Source organism: Sceloporus occidentalis, unplaced genomic scaffold (genome assembly GCF_023333645.1).
Source record: "Sceloporus occidentalis isolate IW3139 unplaced genomic scaffold, rSceOcc1.0.p SCAF_99, whole genome shotgun sequence".
In the NCBI taxonomy this organism is placed as follows: Eukaryota; Metazoa; Chordata; class Lepidosauria; order Squamata; family Phrynosomatidae; genus Sceloporus; species Sceloporus occidentalis.
The window spans coordinates 2,026,319-2,045,860 of record NW_028317079.1 but is presented as its reverse complement, the minus strand read 5'-3'; the positions used below and the strand labels follow the sequence as shown (position 1 = coordinate 2,045,860).

Below are 19,542 nucleotides of genomic sequence, written 5' to 3'. Positions count from 1 at the left end.
TTCCGAGTAAAATTTCCTATTTCTACGAGTTCATATTTTATTTTTCCTAAGGGAAACATATGATTGTGTGGGTGTGAGTTATTATGTACCATTTATGCTGAGCTTCTTATTTAAACTTTGTCACGGCACCCCAGAGTGGAACAAAATTCATCGTTTTACAAGTCTGGCTGCAGCTTAGCAGCTGTTGTGGTTTTAAGGGGTGAAAACAGAGTTTCCGAGTTATTCAGAGTATAATACCTTTCGGGAGTTATATGTCAAGGCTTAAAGTTAACTAACATTACATTAAAAACACAAACATATGTGCTTTGGGCTTAAAGGTCCTTTTAAATAAATGTTAGTATTGTCATTTATTCATAAATAACCACTGGGGTGTTCTTAAATAGAGAGGCTTATTCACTAAACTGAGTTGTACTTGAGGCGCAATGTAAGTGTTACTCTCTTTGGACTTAAAAAGAACTCAAATGAGGCAAAAACTGCCAAGCATAACGCAATATTTTTCCGTCTCCTTACTTTACTTGCCACACCGATCCAGCTTAATTCAGCCTTCACTTAAAGAGAATGCATAGTTAAGATGATCATACAAACAGAATTTGCATGGGATATGATGGCTTTGTATCCTTTTTGTTTGTATACTATAAAGGGCCAGCCATGTGAGTTTACCCTGCATTAACAACGAAAATGCCCCTATATAATGAATATTATGTGTGGGATTCTTTAATTTCTCTTCATATAGACTTTAACGCATGTGATTGCATTGTGTCACGTTTAAATTAACACATTTTGTTCCCCGTGCAAATGTGTCCCTGTCCGACAGCTTGATGTAGGAAATGCACATGCGTATTATACTCACTGCCCTCCGACTACATGGCTGGCTCATGGGGATTTAAGGTGGTCTAATGAGCTTACCCCAAGTACATGCACAAAATGTGCTCCTATTGATTTTAATGGGAGTGGGTTTTTTTTTTTTTGCTAAAATGGCTACTTCAAGCACCCAGAACCGATGTGAAACCAACAGCAGAGAAAGTTACGTTTGTTATTAACTTGATGTTTGCTTACTAAGTACTTGTAATGTAATGGGTATTCATCAGACATTATATCATTGCTTTAAAGGGACATCTCACATTTCTTGCTACTGATTGGCTGCTTGAAGTTGTCAATCAGTGGCAGCAAAGTGCTTACATTAAAATCAATGGGAGGACTTTTCACACACATGTACTGGAGCCTGAACAGACCCCTGCACACAACCTTCACCTTAGCTGCTGGGCATTTAGCTGGAGCATGGGGATACATTTGAGGGGATTCTGCAGACTATATGAAAATTTAAAGGGACCCCACAGCTATTGTTTGCATTAAAGTGCATATGATGGCTGGAGTTCCCCTTTAACCATGCATTATGCAGAACTTACATAGTCCATCACACAAGGCCAACCTACCAGTCTAGGTGTTTCATAATATGAAGTGAAGCTGTGAGATAAAATGTTACACCTTTCCTTATATCATCTAAATTGTAATTGTTAACTTTAAAATCCACGCTTTTGTTCCTACTTCTGCTCTATCTGTTTGACTTTTTTTTATTTTTTTATTTGTCATTTATGTTCTTCTGCGTAATTCTCTTAACCATTTGTTTGGACAAACATGTTCCATTCTGTAATAACTCTACTCTCCTTTATGTATTTAAATAGATTTTTAACTTGTATCTTAAATAAATACTAATACCTATATCTTGTGATGCTCCCCATCAATAACAAAAAAAAGGTCAGTGCCGAAGGTATAAAGCAAGCACCATAATTCAAACTGACTGATGTGATTATATTGTTTTTATACTAAATATCACAGTTTTTTAATGAAAATAAAGTATGCTAGTTTGTGCTTTTTTTTTTCAGATCCTAGATATTTTTTGCTGGTAGCACCTCAAGACCCTACATTTGCCAGTGTACATTGGCGACAAAAAATGATCATTTTTCTGTTTAAAATCAACATGTCTAATTATTACCCTGTACAAAAGGGATTGGTGAGTTTAAAGCTGCTTGGCAATATGACAAGATAGGTCATTCATCTGTATCGGTGGGGTGCACACTGCAGAACATAATGTGATAAGCGAAAGACAGGTCCTGTGGATTTGCAAAAGTGACAGTGTTGAAAAATGTTCACACCTTCAAACACCGCAGAATCCCATTGATGTTTATCATTAAATCACTAAGCAGGAGCAGATACTGTGTTGTGGCCATTCAAAAACCCATGTTAAGCAGACATTAAGGCTGTAAGAGTGTAAGCTTGTAAGCAAGGCCCACTTTATCTTATGTACCTCTTGAATATATGTATTGTAAGAAGCTCTGCGTAGACCGTTGGTGATATATAAATAAAAGATAATCATAATAAAAAGAATGTTGATAGAATAGTGGTTGAACAAATAGTGGTAAACGAATAATATATTTGTATGCACTCTGGGATTATATTGTTTTAGAATACACAATTTTTGTGTGTTTAGCGATCATTAAGCCTCCATCTTGCTTTTTTCAAGATGCAAACTGTTATACCACCTATATCTTGTGCCTTTTGTTTTTCAATGAGTGCAGTAGTTTTGTACATATTTTTAAAGGGCTTTTTATGTCAGGGAAGCTGAGATCTATATCAAAAGGTAACAAAACGAACATATCATCGGGTTTTCTGTCTTAAATGCTTCTCTTGCCTTTATAAATGCTGTTTTAACCGGTCTACAGTGATCAGCAACGGAAGAGTGTCTAGGTAAGCGGACAATGCAATAAAGCATTGCACAAAGCAAGCAGGGTGCAGGGCTGTTTAGCAAGAGGCATTAGTAGCAGGAAGAGAGAGGCAGTTCTGCCGCTTTACAGATCTCTGGTCAGACCTCACCTAGAGCATTGCTTCCCAAAGTGGGCGATACTGCCTCCTGGGGGGGGGGCGCTGGAACGATCCAAGGGACGGTAGTAGCCTTGGGTGCGATTAGAGAATAATGGGGCGGTGGAAGCATAAAGAAAGGTGTTAAAGTTGTAGCGATTACTTTATTTTCCAAATAAACACACGAAATGAAATGTATAACTATAACCCAGTGCTTCTCAAAGTGGGGAATACTGCTCCCTGGGGGTGCTGGGAAGTTCCAGGTACATTTCCAGGGGGGGGGGGGGTGCTGAGTAATTTTTTTTCTGAAAAGAAGACAGCAAGCCAAATAAGTTTGTGAACCTCTGAACTAGAGTATTGCATACGGTTCTGGAGACGCCATCTCCAGAAGGGTATTGACATTGTGGAGAGAGTTCAGAAGAGGGCTACCAAAATGGTATGAGGGATAAAAAATATCAGGAAAGACTAAGGGCGAGGAAAGGAGAGGGGAGATGTGATAGGAACATGTAAATACTTAAGAGGATTTAACAAAGTACTGGAAGTTTATGTTAAAGGAGGATAAATGTTAGCACGAGGTCATAATCTAAAACTGGAGGATCAAAGGAAGTAATGTAAGGAAGTTTTACTTTTCTGGGAGGGTGGTAGATAAGTAGAACAGCCTATCATCAGAAGTGGTGGAGGGAAATACTGTAAGTAACTTAAATCTGCAAGGCATAGCTAAAAAAGTCATCCTAAATCTAACACAAGATCAAGGACTGATTCAAACTTTACACCAGGATAAATGGTAAATTCCTATGTTTCTCAAAGGGGAGAGATAACTGAACGGTAAAGAATATTCCTTACGGTTCCCTAATACATATATATTGCTTATTTTAATTTGTAAACAGTATGGGTTTATTTAGTGCAGCGAACTATAAAAAGTGCGATTAGGGAAAGCATCAGGTCTGCTTTAAGAGTTCCAATACTGCATTACCACATGAGGATTTGAAAATTGTTATATTGAAAACTTGACACCCATCTTTCTGCTGATAGGACTGTAATAGGCAGGTCACTGAACTTCTTCATTGATAATGAAATGTTGACTCACTTTCTGCTGATAAGGTCTCATTTGCAAGGTCACTGAATTGTTACCTTCATCATATGGGGAATCCTTTTTGCTGTGCAGTGCTATGTTACACTGTAGTAGATCTGAAATTATGCTGTATAAAATATTTATATGATTTAATATATTGCAACAAAATCGATGTTTTATTTTAAAAATAAGTCTTTTTGTATACTAAGTAAAGAAAATGATTCTGATCAGCGATACCCAAGCCATAGTTAGAAAGACTGATTTTTAAAACATACTTGGTTAAGCATGAACTGGTAAAGGTAGCCTTACCTAATATATTGTTATGTCTAATATAACTAATATCTAATAATAATAATAATATATCTAGTTTCTAATAATAACCTAATATATTATTATATAACAGAAATCATACAAAACATAGATATTCAGTACAGGAATAATAAAACAGTCTTTGACAGATTGAATTATGGATGGTGTACATTGAGCTGTATCTGTAATAACTACTTTTCTCGCCCAGTCTGTGTCTAGAGAAGAGCTCTTACTGATCGCTGACAACACTACATTCCTAATGTATAGGAGAGAACTTAATCTAACATTAGAGATAGTTGAGAAGTATGGTTTGTACCATGCAATAAATAACGAAAGGTAACATTTCTAAATATTTTTTCTTAAAAAATAAAATTATGATCAATCTTATGGTATTAGGACACTTATAGACAAGGTGATGCATATTTGAAAGAAAAGTAAATTGACATGATATGTATTTGTGGTTTAAAGATGCTGTTCCACCTAAATGACAGCTCCACCAAGGTTCATTTACTTAACATACTACAGAGTGAAATTCATGTTTTAGAATAGAACAAGATATTGGATGACTTTCAGGGTTTTACTCTCTTCATGGTCAGGGCTATTTTTTGGCATATTTAGTATAAATGTAATATGTTGAACATGCCTCTTATATATATTGTTTTATTAGGACATGAAGAACTATCTTTTAGTACTATAGGTATATCTGAAAGTAATTATTTAATGTGAATATTTGTGTCAGTATATGTGTCATTTGTATATAGAGGCAAAAGGTGATCATTGTTGACCTTATTTGCATGCGCCTACCCAGAATCCCTTGTGGTTGTGGCAGCACCATGAGGTTTCTCAGGGAAAAACGAGCCTTCTGGCTTGTCTGGTATCTTTACCCCTAAATTTTAAGTGGAAGTGTTTTCCATCACCTTTACCCACCATAACTTATGTAATGGTATAATTATTTCAAGCATTAATAAATTGTCTATAGTTTCTAAATGAACATGAGTTTTACAACAGGTTGAAACATTTCTTTAGATGTAGATACCTCCTAACATTTCAAATGGTCAAAAAAGGGACAATTTTGTTTCGGGGGTGGTTTGAGTAGGGGCAGGATGGTATGTGACTTTTTGACCGGTTGGTAACATGCACCTAATTCAGTGGGGCATTTAGAAGAAGACTTTGATGCACTCATCAGCAAACATTATAAGCTCCTAAAATAGTAAATGTAAAGAGCGACAAAGAGATTAGGTCCTAAAGAGGTACTGTCCTTCCTACATGGGGACACTTCAGCAGTGTGGATCTATTCTGAGTCTGTATTTGTATGCTAAAACAATATGTAAACAGTTTTGTTGCTTTATATATGTGTATTACCACTTTGCTTTTCTGCTTGGACTGTCAGAATGTCCAGCTTATCATTTTATTTGTACTTTATTTAGATTGTAATGCATATCCTTATTTTACAGTGTGGCAGAATCCATTAGTATATGTATATATATATATATATATATATATATACACCAGTTTGGCTATACATTTCTTATAAATAAAATAACCTCAATAAGTAAAAAGCAATAAAAAGTATAGGGTAATACAAGTTTTTGGAGAAGAATATATGCATTAAATGAAAAATGATGGAATATAAGGAAATTACGTAGAATATAGAGTAATGCATTCAAAACCAGATTTTGCAAAATCACTTTATAATATGAAAAATATAATGAAAAGGAATAGTTTGTGTGCATTGAAATTGTGGGGTTGCAAAAACATTTTACACAGTTTACAAATGATTATGTTACTTGTATTGCTTATAATATACTGCTCTTTGCTTTCTGGCTAATTAATACTTGTGGGATCTATGTCTCCTTGATCTTTGCCAAAACTACATCTTAATATTATGTATTCGCTTTGCTTTTGTCAATATACAGTATGTTGACCTGGACCTTATTTATCCCTATAGCGATATGATTCTTTTCGTCTTTTAGTCAGTAGTCTTTCGTCAGCAGTGAAGTAGAATAACATTTCCTTTATTAGGACTGGTAAACTTGAGGAGATGTTAACAGTTTACAAAAAGGACAGCAATTGAGAAGTTAAGGTTCAATGTAATTTAAGAAATTTCGGATAACATTCTTGTCATACCTTAGTCCTAAAACTTTAATAAAGGATTTGACATAAGGATAAATTATTTCACTACAGCACAGGCCTAATCTGAAGCGAAACTCATCAACGAGCTGATAAACATTTTAGATTATCTTGTATCTCAGTTTACCAGTGACCTTTTTACTCTCCAAGCTGGCCCTGGCCTGACCTACCCCCTCAGTGCTGCTCTCTGAGCTTCTGGATATGACATCATAAACTAGCATGTGCCGGCATGGCTGTCTTCCATGAAGTGCAGTTTGCCACCCCACTGCCACCCTAGGCCATGGGTTAGAAAGGCCTAGTTCAGGATATGTTGCTGGTTACTGCATGCATACTTGCATGTGTGCTTACTTAATATCATATGATGTGATGTTGAGGGAAAAAAAAATATTTTTTCAAGTTTGTAAGACTAAAATAACATGAAAGATTTCCACACATTTCCTCAAGGTTTGAAAAAAGTTTGACACATTGTTAAAATGCATTGTTTTTAAGAAATTTACAACATATTGATAAATAATTCTTTTTTTTTGTAGTTTGTCGAGAAGATTCTTACCAGTCTATAGTCTCTTGCTCAGCAGTGGTGCTTTCCCATGTGGAACCAACAAGCGAAACAAAGACGTCTAATGAAGAAGAGTCTAAAATTGCTGAAACATCAACAAAGTAAGTGTTTGATTTAATGCATTGTAGTTTCATGAGTTTAAATATTCAAAAAGGTAGACCTGTAGCGCATACAATCTCATGAACACCTATCACAATTACTTCAGCATTGAAAATTTAATAAACGGATTGGAGTTTTTTTGCCTAGAGGAACTTGCATATATATCCAAATGTTCTTTTTTGAACAAAGAGATTATTGAATCCCATTTAAAATACACATTGACTATGTGTCAACTAATCACAAATGCTAAACAGGCCACTTAAATAATTCAGTATATATAATATATATATATGTAAAAACTGTTTTCTAAGCAATCTTGGTCTTCACTAAGCAATGTTTAGTATAAATATGAAATATGGAACAGAGAACATTTTTAAAATTTATTGAGGTAAAGAGGTGTGAATGATTCTTTGTGTCTAAAGATGCCCTCCCTCTCTTTGCTCTCTTTTTCTCTTTCCCTCTCCTGTTTTCTTTTCTTCTCACTCAACCCTCTTTCTTTAATTGTTTCCTCCTCCCACCAGTTTCCATCCCTCTGCCCCTCTTTCTTATGTTTACCTTCCTTTTGTATTGCTACTTCTTTTCTGTTCCTCAATTTCTGATCACTCCCTCTATTTATTCTCACTCACTCTCCATTCACACCCATGTTTCTCTCATCTCTCTCTGCTAACTTCTTCCCAACACCACATCACATTATAAAATTCAGCAGCACCCCACCCATCTCCATCCACAAAATGGATTAGTGACATCCTTACAACACCCTTACAATGATTCTGCAGCCCACTGTGGCAATTACTGGTCACACTGGCCTTAAGGTGATGTCCTATTAGACTCCATCTCCTGCACTCTTATTGAACTTCTACCTTCCATCTGCATTATTCTGGCCTCTTGGAATACTTCTGCAAAAGGGCAGCGCCAAAGCACGAGACCACTGAAATGAAACTTGCATAGGGACTTCCTGACAAGCGTGCATCTTTCATATATAGACTGTATCGTGAGAATGCCATTCAAAGTGAAAGGTTTACCAGATAAATATAAAGGAATTCACAGGTTCCCTGATTTCTCAGCACTTACACTTTAATGCTGGGTAACCTTTAGAGGGGTTACACAAACTCCTCGCCAACACGGCTTGAGGTACCGCTGTGGCTTCCTTATTAAGATTATGGTGGTTTAGAAAACAGCAATGTACGATGAGACCTGGAAGCCTGGGACCTATTGTCGTCGGCATGCAGTGCCATTTCCTCTTTGAATGCTATGGGTGCTCCCTTAACTCCAAAGACTCATGATTGGTCTGTGAGCACCACATAGAAGAAAAAAACATACTCAGATGAAAATAGCTTGGAGCCTTGAGTAAAGTTTCTTTCTACGAGCATAATCGAGGCAATTACTGTGTACAATAATGAATTGTGAGATACCGTGGGGGGAGGGAAAAAGTTTATAGTTGTGGTTGGGAGTCTATTTCTATGTGTCCCTTTTTCCCTCATTTAATTTCTCTGAGTGGAAAATATTTTGTTTTCCTCTTCCTTCCTCCTTTTTTTTTATCTACAGCAGTGGATCTTATTCGGGTTGGTTAGAAAGTGCTTCTATTGGTTGCGGTCTGGATTGTTGTTCTGTCTCGGTGTCTTGCAGCTATTTCCGTCATCACCTGGCAGATTTTATTAACATATTATCCTGCACAACATCCTTTTTTTATGCTTCATTTTTGTGGGTTTCCTGTAATTGGGAAGCTTACTGTTTTTCCAGTTTTACAAATGCAAAATATATGCTCTGTTGCCTAAAGCAAAAATACTATTTGGAGGGAAATAAAGCAAACTCAATGCTCATAATCTTTTATTTTGAACTGCGTAAAGACAATATTAAATACCTTGGTATTAAAATATCAGAATAATTTGACATATGTACTAAAGTCAAGTTGGAGATTACCCAAATGTCTATACATCATTAGAATGTTTCCATTGCAAATGTTTTCAAGACTTTGGTGGAAAATACACAGTGTTTTTTTCTAGATTTTATTACGTTTAGGGGAAGAGGGAACATTTCTAAACATACCATGAACATGCCAAAATACATAGGAGGACCAGAGTCTTTGCAAACCTGGCGTCCTGGAGTGCCTTTACCAGGAGAATGTAAATGCCTACCCCCCTACTTGACCAGTTAATATGGGTACAAAAAAGGCCTGTCTATCTATACCTCATGCCCTACTTACAACACTACACTCAAACTATTGATAGCAAGAAAATGGAAAACTAAACAAACCCCAACCATCGCTGAAATGAAGTTCACAAGGGAAATGTCATAGAGCTATGGAAGAAGATACCCTTAATACCTCGCACTCATATTCTCAGGTGTGGGATGTTTAGTTAATAAATAATCCATATATATATCATATGAGCCTCACTATAAGGTGTGGTGTTTAATAATGATAAAAGCATACTGCATATGTGTATTTCAGCTTCCAATCTGAACTTTTGGAGGTTCTTTATTGGTCTCTCTCCCTACGGCCCCACATTATTCCAAGGCAATGAGCTGTTTTCAATGAGCCTTTTCCCAAAGCATCTTCCTTTTTTTGAACTGTACTATTCTCCTCTTAGGCATCCAGTTTAAGATGCTTTATCTTGATTTCAGCGTTCAGGGTTCAAGATGTTTAATCAACATCTGGTGTAAGAAACATTGTCGACGCTGGCAGATTGTGGAAGAGGTGATCAGAGAAAATTGCACAAGATACTTAACCTCACTGTTTATTGAACTTGAAGTAAACGAAGCATGGGTCGCTGCTTAATCGTTCTCTATTTCATTATCCTGTAATTTATTTTATGTAGATTTATTTGACCTATATAGCATGTCCACTCAGGGATAGTGTGAGTTAGTCAGGGGTCAGGTTGGCGCAACTTGTTCTGCGCCGCTCTACTGCACTGGCTATAATAGTTCTATACAAAGGCTTCTACTGAAGCATAAGGACTGATGTAAATCATGACCTCATTTTCCTGTCTACCTGTGGAAGAAAATAATTATTGTATCGGTGCTTTGCCATGTTAACAGACTGTGAATCCCAAATAGAATACCTCCATTTCTATTACCATTGTCAGTTTTAGCTTCTGGCATTTTCTCTTCTGGCTTATATACTAAAATAGTTTTCCGAAAAGTAAATTAACTAATAGATAAGTTAATGCATTAGAATGCAAAGTGAGAACTAGATTTATCCACTAGGTTTTCGGGAATAATATCTGCATCAAAATTAAATAAAGACATAATAAGACCTGATTCTATGGTTCAAACGGTGACTACACTGAGCAGAAATTATGCCTTGCTGAATAAGTGTATATTCTATGTTAGATGGCTCTCCAGATGCGTTATAAAATACAATTATATTTATATTATATTTTTATTTTGCTACTGCTTATTCTATAGGTATGGTGGTAGAAATTTGTATAAAAAGTGTTTCTTTATTTCTTTTAAATTGTGTTTGTGAGACAGAGAAATAAAAACATATCATATCAACTAAATTATTTGAATATAATTGACATCATTCATATTTAAGCCTCGGTTAAAAATAGAACAGGTCAATTCTCTGCAGAAGTAACCCCTGGGATGTATATTTTTCCGGATTAATGTTGCCTTGTTATGTTAGCTCTTTTTCAATCTGCTTTAATTAAGTTTTGAAACATTACAGGGGACATGCCATTGGTTTGATCAATTTCATTATATGTCAAGCAAATTAACTTCTGTTTGTCTTGCACCTAATCTGCTTTGTATGCTTACATTGTCCAAGAACGGGAAAAAAATATTAAAGGTGACTTTACTTTGACATGAAGTATATGCGGGTAGATTAAAATTTTTAACCCATACAAAATTGGCACAATAATAACTAATGACACAAAGACTTGGTTTAAAGCAGGGATAGATGTCATGTATTGGTTAATTATTATTATTTATTTTGCGCCAACGTATTACAGAACACAGTACAATTTAAAGGGGGTAGTTGACGCATACAGATAAAACAGGTGTTGAGAAGCCTACCTTTGAGTTTGTCATCTAGCCTTATGGTACTTCTACACAAAGTTTCTTGCAAGAATGGCCCCGGCTTGTGAGCTTACAATCTAAACGAGGGAGTTGTACCTCTCTTGTAGCAGTAATAAAAGGGTTTTTGGATGTGTAAATAGAATGAACAGAGGGGTGAGTGGATGGATTAGTGCTTATGTGAAGAGGGTTTGTGGTGTTTCAGGAAAGCTACAAGAGGAGAAAGAAATGAAGGTAGGGAAGGCGAGGTGTTATGGCTGTAGGAGGCCAAAGTGAACGTGTTCTTTAAGAAAGTAATGTACATTTGAAAAGATAAACATCAACATTTAGCCAAAAAAGAAACAATGTCCCCAAAATACATTTTTGTTATGTATATAGGAAAAAAGACCCTTGTTTAAACTCGCAAGGAACCTTTTAGAGGATGGCTTTTTGTTTATGAAGAACAATTCCGAACTCAGTGTTAATTTAAGCTTTCTAATGTCCAATTTGACTGTAACTCGACATTTTGTGAATAGATGAGTGCCTGATTGCGATTGACTTTTTTGAGTGTTTTTGAGCTTTTAAAATCAGTTGAGCTACCTTCTGTAAGTTCAGTGAGATAAAAATCTGCATGAGTTAGGACATTTTTTTTCTATAAACCAGCATGAAGTACAAAAAAATATACTATATAAATGATTTCCAAACAACATCATTATAAAGCATATGAATACATATGTTGGTGTTCTAAACTATTCTTTCCCAAGGAGACTTTGAAATGGATGAAAAGAAAGGACAAATGTCAAGGTCTTAATGAAAGAAAAACTTTAACGAATAACCTATAAATCATCTTGACTGGCTTTGCCATTTTATAAGTACCTAATTTCTATGAATTATCTACAGAACATCTACAGATTTTTCAAATAAAATACCTTCCAATGGAGGTGTTGAAGAAAAACAAAGTAAGACTGTTCCTACTACAAATTTTCCACCAAACTGATCAAGGAATATATATTTTTTGGCCAATATGTTTGTTAAAAAAAAAAAACAACCCAAAAAAAACCAACCCACAATGTTAAGCAGAAATGGCAACGGTGTAGACCAGGGTTGCCATGGACATATTTCATCAGACCTTCTCACAGAGGATACACTGATAAGCCTATTGTTAGACTTCATGGGAAATAAAAATGTAATAAGTTGTTTATGAGGATTTTGAAGAAAAGAAAATGCCAAGACACTAAAGCATGAAGGACATACATTTAATAGAGGAAAACTTTGCTTAACAATTGACTGCATGATGGTCTGTAAATGACAGAATACTGGGGTTTATTCACTAAAAGGTCAAGCGGTCAGTTCATTTAAAGGTTTAATTGACTGGCCAAGTTGTGCCAAGGTTTCATCCTTGCACGCTGACAGTTGCGAAGCAAGAATATGGAAGTAAAAATGACTTTTGTGAAGTACAGTTTAGAAAACCCGACTTTTGTCAATGCCAACACACATTATTAAATACAGAGCTGTATTTTATGCTCAAGGAGAAAAACATGTATTTTTGTGGAACTTCCTCAATCTTTTACAGTTTTTAGTGTTATAACATAAAAAAATGCAATGTGTCTCGGAAATCATTAACCGTAATTTAAGTTTTCTAATTATACAACACATAAACCATGATAATAATTACTTTATTTTTCTACATGTAAAGAAACTCATACTTCCGACCTTATAGTGATATTCTTTTATCCAAAATGTTATTTTTTTTTCTAAATTCATTCCTGCATCCAAATACAATATCAATAAATACAGCCACAGGCATTTTATGTAAAGATTCCATCTGTCTTTAATAAAACAGTGTCTGCCAATATTTCAGATTTTATATATAGGGACAGATATGATCATTTATCATGTTTAAATGTCTTTAGATTTGGGACCCCGCTAACCTTCTAAAGACCTTTCTTGTTAGGTCAAGCTTCCATTCAATTTAGACAGCAGAATTCCATTCTTGAGCGTCTTGTATCAGTAAATGTCACTCAGCATATCCTATATTCCAATGAGAAATGTACAGTTTACAAATGAAATTATATACATGCTGCTGATGAATGCACTGGGAAACATGGCCATATTTCCTTGGCTTCCATTAAACATCATGACTGAAAAAGGGCAAAGTGATGATTTATGTCTTGCTAACCACTTGACTACCATGCAGCAAAAGGTTCAGTGCAGGCAGAAAAATAGATTAAACATGTTGTTGCAAGTTATCTGTGATGTGTAACACTGCTATGTTTCAAAAGTCCCTAAGGCCAGCTTATCCAGCGAACAAAGGGGAACAGGTTGATTAATTGCTAAAGGGTGTCTATTTGTCACTGAGAGAAAATGGTGCTGGTTGATCAATTTGGTTGAACATATAATGTTTGTGGAAAAAAAAAAACGTCTGTGCATAGGAAGTACTATAATACCTCTTTGGCATAACTTAAATATAGAGGTAGTAAGGGCACAGCATTTGAACAATGGGAATGATGCAGCTTGGTAAGAATTTACTGTATTCCTGTATATCAAGCACACATACTATGGTGAGAGAACTTGAAGACCACACTGTTCTCATACCTACCAAGGGGAGGAATGGCACCTTCTGTGCCCCCCCCATAACTAACATACACACTGGTGCACATTTTTACACATACTCACACTAACACACATACATACTCATTATCACACAAAAACAAGTACACAACTTTCTTTCTGGCTGCTTGCACAGTGCATGAGCAGCCTTGCTTTTACCACAGGGTCACATATTGCATTATGCGATCCCACTTCAGACTAGCTCTTTTTGAACCAACTTGAGGAATAATTGCCCCCTGACATTGTATATTGTTATACAATGTCAGACAACAGAAAAACTTCTGGGTTGGTGCTGTAAGCTGGCTTGATCTGGAGATACTCTATTGCACAGGACACAATAGAGACCCATTTAGTGCTTGGGCCTGTGAGATGTCTTACTTGTAGATCCAGCACCTCTATACCTTTCATTTTGTCTTGGTCTTTGCCTAGAGGCATTGATCCACAGGCCCATGTAGTTCTGCTAATTAGCACTTGTACTAATGCTTGTACTTGTTAAGTGTTAAGGAGAGAATATCTATGTCAAAAAAATAAAAGCGGCTATATCTAATTTTCTATTCAGACATATACATTGTTCTTTAGGTAATTCCACGCTGTGCTCAGTGACATATATATATATATATATATAAAGTAATGGACACACGCCAATAAGAGAGCTGATGTAACAGTGGGTGACAAATTAAATACCTTGAGTCCCTATCTGCATGTCTTTCCATTTTGTGTCCTCTCACATGTGTCCATCGGATGCTTACAGTTTTACTTTGCTACCCATCAAATACTTTATAGACTTGTGAAAGGTGACGTTTTCTTTTTAATATCATAACGAAGTCTGTATAATTTGTTCAATAAATAGAGGTTCAGTTTATAATGTCTATCTCTTGAGACTCATAACAAATAGCCGACCTTCACATGTTACCTCCCAGTTGCAACAACCATGCTCATTATGCAATGTCTGATTTAACTGCTGTAGTAAAATTCATTATCTATTATTTATGAAGTCTTAATTCTAGATGTGATACAATCAGAAGACAAAAGATAGACAAATTAGTGGCAAGCATAAACACATGGGAACAGACACTGGAGAGAGATGTATGGCTGAGTGCCAGCTGTGTGTAGGAATGGATAGTTATTAATACAGGACAGCATATATAGATAAAAATTCTTACATGGAAATTTGAATTTACAAACGTATATTGTTTCCAAAGCACTTTCTGGAGACATACAGACAGGCCCGGACTGGCCATCGGGCAAACTGGGCGTTTGCCCGGTGGGCCGGATTGACTTAGGGGCTGATGGAGCTGCAGCTCCAGGCCCGTACCTTAAAATAGGCCCAGTCAGGACCGAACTGACTGGGCCTATGCGGCCTCTACGGCCGCATTAACGCAGGGCATAAGGGGCCGTAGCCACTGCGACCGGCTCCGCCACTCTAAGGGGTCGGGAAGCCCCCACCAGGGCCGGCCTTACGGGTGTGCGGCCGCACAGGGTTTAAATTAAAACATCGGGTTTTGTTTTTTTTTAACTTTATTTAACATCCTCCATGTTAAATAAAGTTTTTGTTAACTTTATTTAACATGGAGGATGTTAAATAAAGTTAAAAACCCCCCCAATGTTTTAATGTAAGCCCTGTGCGGCCGCAGACCCCTAAGGCTGGCCCTGGTGGGGGCTTCCCGGCCCCTTAGAGTGGCGGACCCGGTCGCAGTTGCGGCGGGCTTAAGGGGCATTAATGCGGCCCCATAGGCCCAGTCAGTTCGGTCCTGCCGCGGGCCCGGCTGCAGTTGCTGCTTGCTCTGGCAACAAGGTAAGTCGGGTGAGGGAGGGGGGTGCAGTGAGAAGGGGCAGAGGGGGGTTAGATAGTGAGAAATGGGGAGAGGGGATAGATAGTGACAGGGGGTACATAGTGAAAAGGGGGAACATAGTGAGAAGGGGCAGATAAGATGGGGAGAGGGGGTAGTGTGAATGCGTATGAGAATGAATGAATAGATGTGTGGATGAATTGTGTGAATGCGTATGACAATTAATGAATTCATGTGTGGATGAATTGCTTGAATGATTTGTGAGACTGCATTAATGAATGTGTTAATGATTTGTGTGAATGAGTAAATGCAAAGATGGTACATGAAGGGTGGGCTTTAACAATAAATGAATAAATAAATATGGGCTGCTCGGGCTTAAATGCCCGGGCCTATTTTTTGTCCCAGTCCGGGCCTGCATACAGATATGGACACAAGATATATTGACTTTTTGATTGGATTGGCTGCCTCTTGTTCATATACATAGAATTTAGCTTCACAAAAGGTTGGAAATTGGACTTTCCAAGGTCCACAAAGTGCACAGAGCCCTGATCCCAACCCCACCTTTGGGATGAACTTAGTGGTGGTTGCAAGCCAGGGCTTCTCATCCAACATCAGTGCCTGACCTCACAAATGCTCTACTGGATAAATGGGCAAAAATTCCCACAGTGGAATCTGTTGTAGCTGCAAAGGGGGACCAACTATATATTAATGTCTATGTATTTAGAACGCAATGTCATACCAGTCCCTGTTGGTGTTATCAGGGCCGGCCTTAGGGGTGTGCGACCTGTGCGACCGCACAGGGCGCCATGGTTGCAGGGGCGCCTGACCGGGACTTAGATTAAAGCATCGGGTTTTTTTTTTTGTGTTTTTTTTTAAAACTTTATTTAACATCATTCATGTTAAATAAAGTTTAAAAAAAAAAACGATGCTTAAATCTAAGTCCCGGTCAGGGGCGCCGAGCGGTTGCTCGTGAAGTTCTCGGCAACCGCTCGGCGCCCCTCACTCTCCGTGACTCCGTCGCTGTGCCGGCATCTCATGTTGAGCGCCGGACTATTCCGGCTCTCAACATGAAATGCCGGCACCGCGGCAGAGTGAGAAGACGGATGCCTCCCGCTCTCACTGCAGGACTCCGGCAACAAGGTAAGTGGGGGGGGTGTAGTTTGAAGGGGCAGAGGGGGGGGTGTAGTTTGAAGGGGCAGAGGGGGGGTGTAGTTTGAAGGGGCAGAGGGGGGGTGTAGTTTGAAGGGGCAGAGGGGGGGTGTAGTTTGAAGGGGCAGAGGGGGGTGTAGTTTGAAGGGGCAGAGGGGGGGTGTAGTTTGAAGGGATGGGGGGTGTAGTTTGAATGGGCATGGGGGGTAGTTTGAAGGGGCAGAGGGGAGGGGTAGTTTGAAGGGGTAGTTTGAGGGGCGGTAGTTTGAAGGGGCATGGGGGGGTAGTTTGAAGGGGCAGAGAGGGCAGGTAGTTTGAAGGGGCAGAGAGGGGGGGTAGTGAGGGGGGGCACCAGAGGAGTAGTCCGCACAGGGCGCCACAACGCCTAAGGCCGGCTCTGGGTGTTATGGTCAGGTATCCCAATACTTTTGTCCATAAAGTGTAAATGCAGAAAATGTGAAAGCTGCCATCAACAGTATTTTTTATTTGTATCAGCTCTGACCCCTGGATCTTCTTGCATCCTGATGTCATGCTCTACAACATCAAAATAAATTAGAGATGAATTTGCTCAAGCTAAAAACTGTAAATGAGTCTGTGGCTTCTTTACAGTATAGTAGCCCAAACCTTTTTTTTTATGGTAGGAGAAGAAGGTGCTGACTACTAAAGTTTATGCTTGTTTGCAAAAACAGCATTTTTATGAAATGTCATATTTTTTCCTGGCAATACAGAACAAAATAAATTTATACCTTTCCGTTATTACTAGTTGAGTATTTTTAGAACTACAAAATATGTTATTGTTATATAATTGCAATATTGCCGTTTTAACATTAAGGCTTGCCATTTTAAAATATTCTCACAATTCTATATGTATACTGCTGATTTTCTCTGATTGCCTCCTAAACATTTCTCTTTCTTTTACTGATTGCAGCATGATTTGATTATATTTAGATTGTAAATTGTATACTGTGGGTGCAGTCAAATTTCTGAGCTATAAAAAAAAATGCCTCCACTAGTGGTTCTAGTGTAGGAGAAATATTTATTCTATGTACCATATATGAATAATTAGTAAAAATATAACAAAAGTATATATGACAACAATGTAACTGTGTGCAAAGGCTGGTAATTCCTCACCATTGCACGGCAAACACAATTTTAGATGCTGTAAGTAATGTTCTCTTGCGTTACCTTTTTTTGTCATTGTTGGGATAGCCTTAATGCCAAACCCAAGCATGTTTGAAAGCTCCTGTCAGCATATGCACTTAAAGTAAATGATAGCTTAGTGGCCCTTGAAATTTCCGTGTAGCCCCTGTTGTAAATTCTGCAGATTCTCCTAAATGCATTTACCACTTTCTTCATCCCCCAGCTATTTGCAAACACATTTTGTGACATGTTTGATACGTACTGCTAGTGAGCTTCATTGCTGGCTTGGCAAGTTTTTGAGGGTTGAGGAGATCCCCAAGCCCTTGGGCAGCAAACGCTCCCATTGTAATACCCTGGAGCTGCTGCTTCTCCTTAAGGACTTTTTTTTTTAAACATTTTTAAAAAATGCATATTAAAGCACTCGCAATGCACTTTAATATAACTTTTTCTTTGAGAAGGCTGCCAAGGATAGCAGGCTGCCCCAATAGGTTGGTGGTTAGGAAATATTTGAGATAAAATAACATCCAATAAGTTCATTAGTGCCTTATGAAATAGTTTGTAAGCTTGTAGAGGCAGGGTCCACTTCTCCCTCTTTACCAATACATCTTCATGTGTGTTCATTTTATTTGCCTTTTTCATTTTATTGTTACATTTCAGAATATGCTGGTGCTCCATAAATAATGTATCAGGTTCTAGCCTGAACTCCTAAAAAAACACGTAGCTCATAATACAAAACAATTGATAGTTTTTCATAGTTTTTCCTTGCTTGAAATCCCCTAACAGTAGATACACATTAAAGATAAAGCGGTCCAATCTCCAGCAGCACAATGCTTTCAATAGCATCCCTGTTCATCTTTTTAATTTTTATGTAGTTATTCATTTGACAGGAGCCATGTGGAATTCTGGACATCTGTCAAGTTGCAAAAAACTTAGAATTAACAAATAAAAATATCTTGCTAAACACTGAGCAGGGGAAAATGCCTCCTTCTAAGCTATTAAACATGTCAATGTTTACAATTAAGTGCCATATTGATTAGCATGCTCTAGAAGTAAATTATACAGTAATATTTAATTCTAACGTGGGTCTGGGTGGAAATCATTTGGAATTTTAAGCCAGAATCATTTTTCTTAAACAACAACTTACTTTCACTTACTATTTGTACTGAGCATTTTTAGTAAAAAAAAAAAAGCAAAAAAAAAAAAAGCTGCATTTAATGATACTATAGGGAAGAACTAGAAGAATTGTAATATTTGAAAAATAAAATGATACAGTAATTTATTTTCTTTGAGACTATCCGATTGAAGCGGATATTACCCTAAACCAACACTGGCCAACTATTTAATGGGTTGGTGCCATTGGTCATCCAGAAGCTTTGTGGTCCAGGCCTTATTTGATCAATTATGTGCAATGCAACACATTCGTTTTTCATGCATTCTGGATTCTTTACATAAACTTTTAAAGACTACCAGTCTGAGAACCCTATAGAAAATAAAAATTTGCATTGAACAGGATGCTGGGTCTCTCATATTGAAAGCATAAATAATGCTTAATAAACATCACTGCTGAATGCACTTTATTTTTAATAAATCAGTTGAAGTTTTTCTGTGGGCCATGACTTGAGTTGATATCTTAAAGAACGACTCATGGCCAAAGTTACCTTTAAAGTGCTCCTGAAGACTTTTGACTGACCCCCATTTAAAGAAGAAGAAATAGTAGAATTTCAATGACTAGATTAAAGAGTACTGTGGGTTTCATTTTCAGTGATTACAAATTTTAAAATATGATATTCTAACCTAACAAATATTAATGTAATGCTCTAAGACACTTTAGTATTCTA

At 37.3% G+C, this 19,542-nt stretch overlaps 1 protein-coding gene across 1 annotated transcript in view; it reads left to right on the top strand.

The window, feature by feature from the left end:
- The window catches only part of LOC149284099 (serine-rich coiled-coil domain-containing protein 1-like), a 304,267-nt gene that overhangs the window by 67,490 nt on the left and 217,235 nt on the right, over positions 1-19,542 (top strand). The window contains exon 4 of the mRNA XM_089497149.1: positions 6,898-7,024. Coding sequence (XP_089353275.1) covers positions 6,898-7,024 — 127 coding nt within the window. The remainder of the gene's footprint in view (positions 1-6,897; positions 7,025-19,542) is intronic.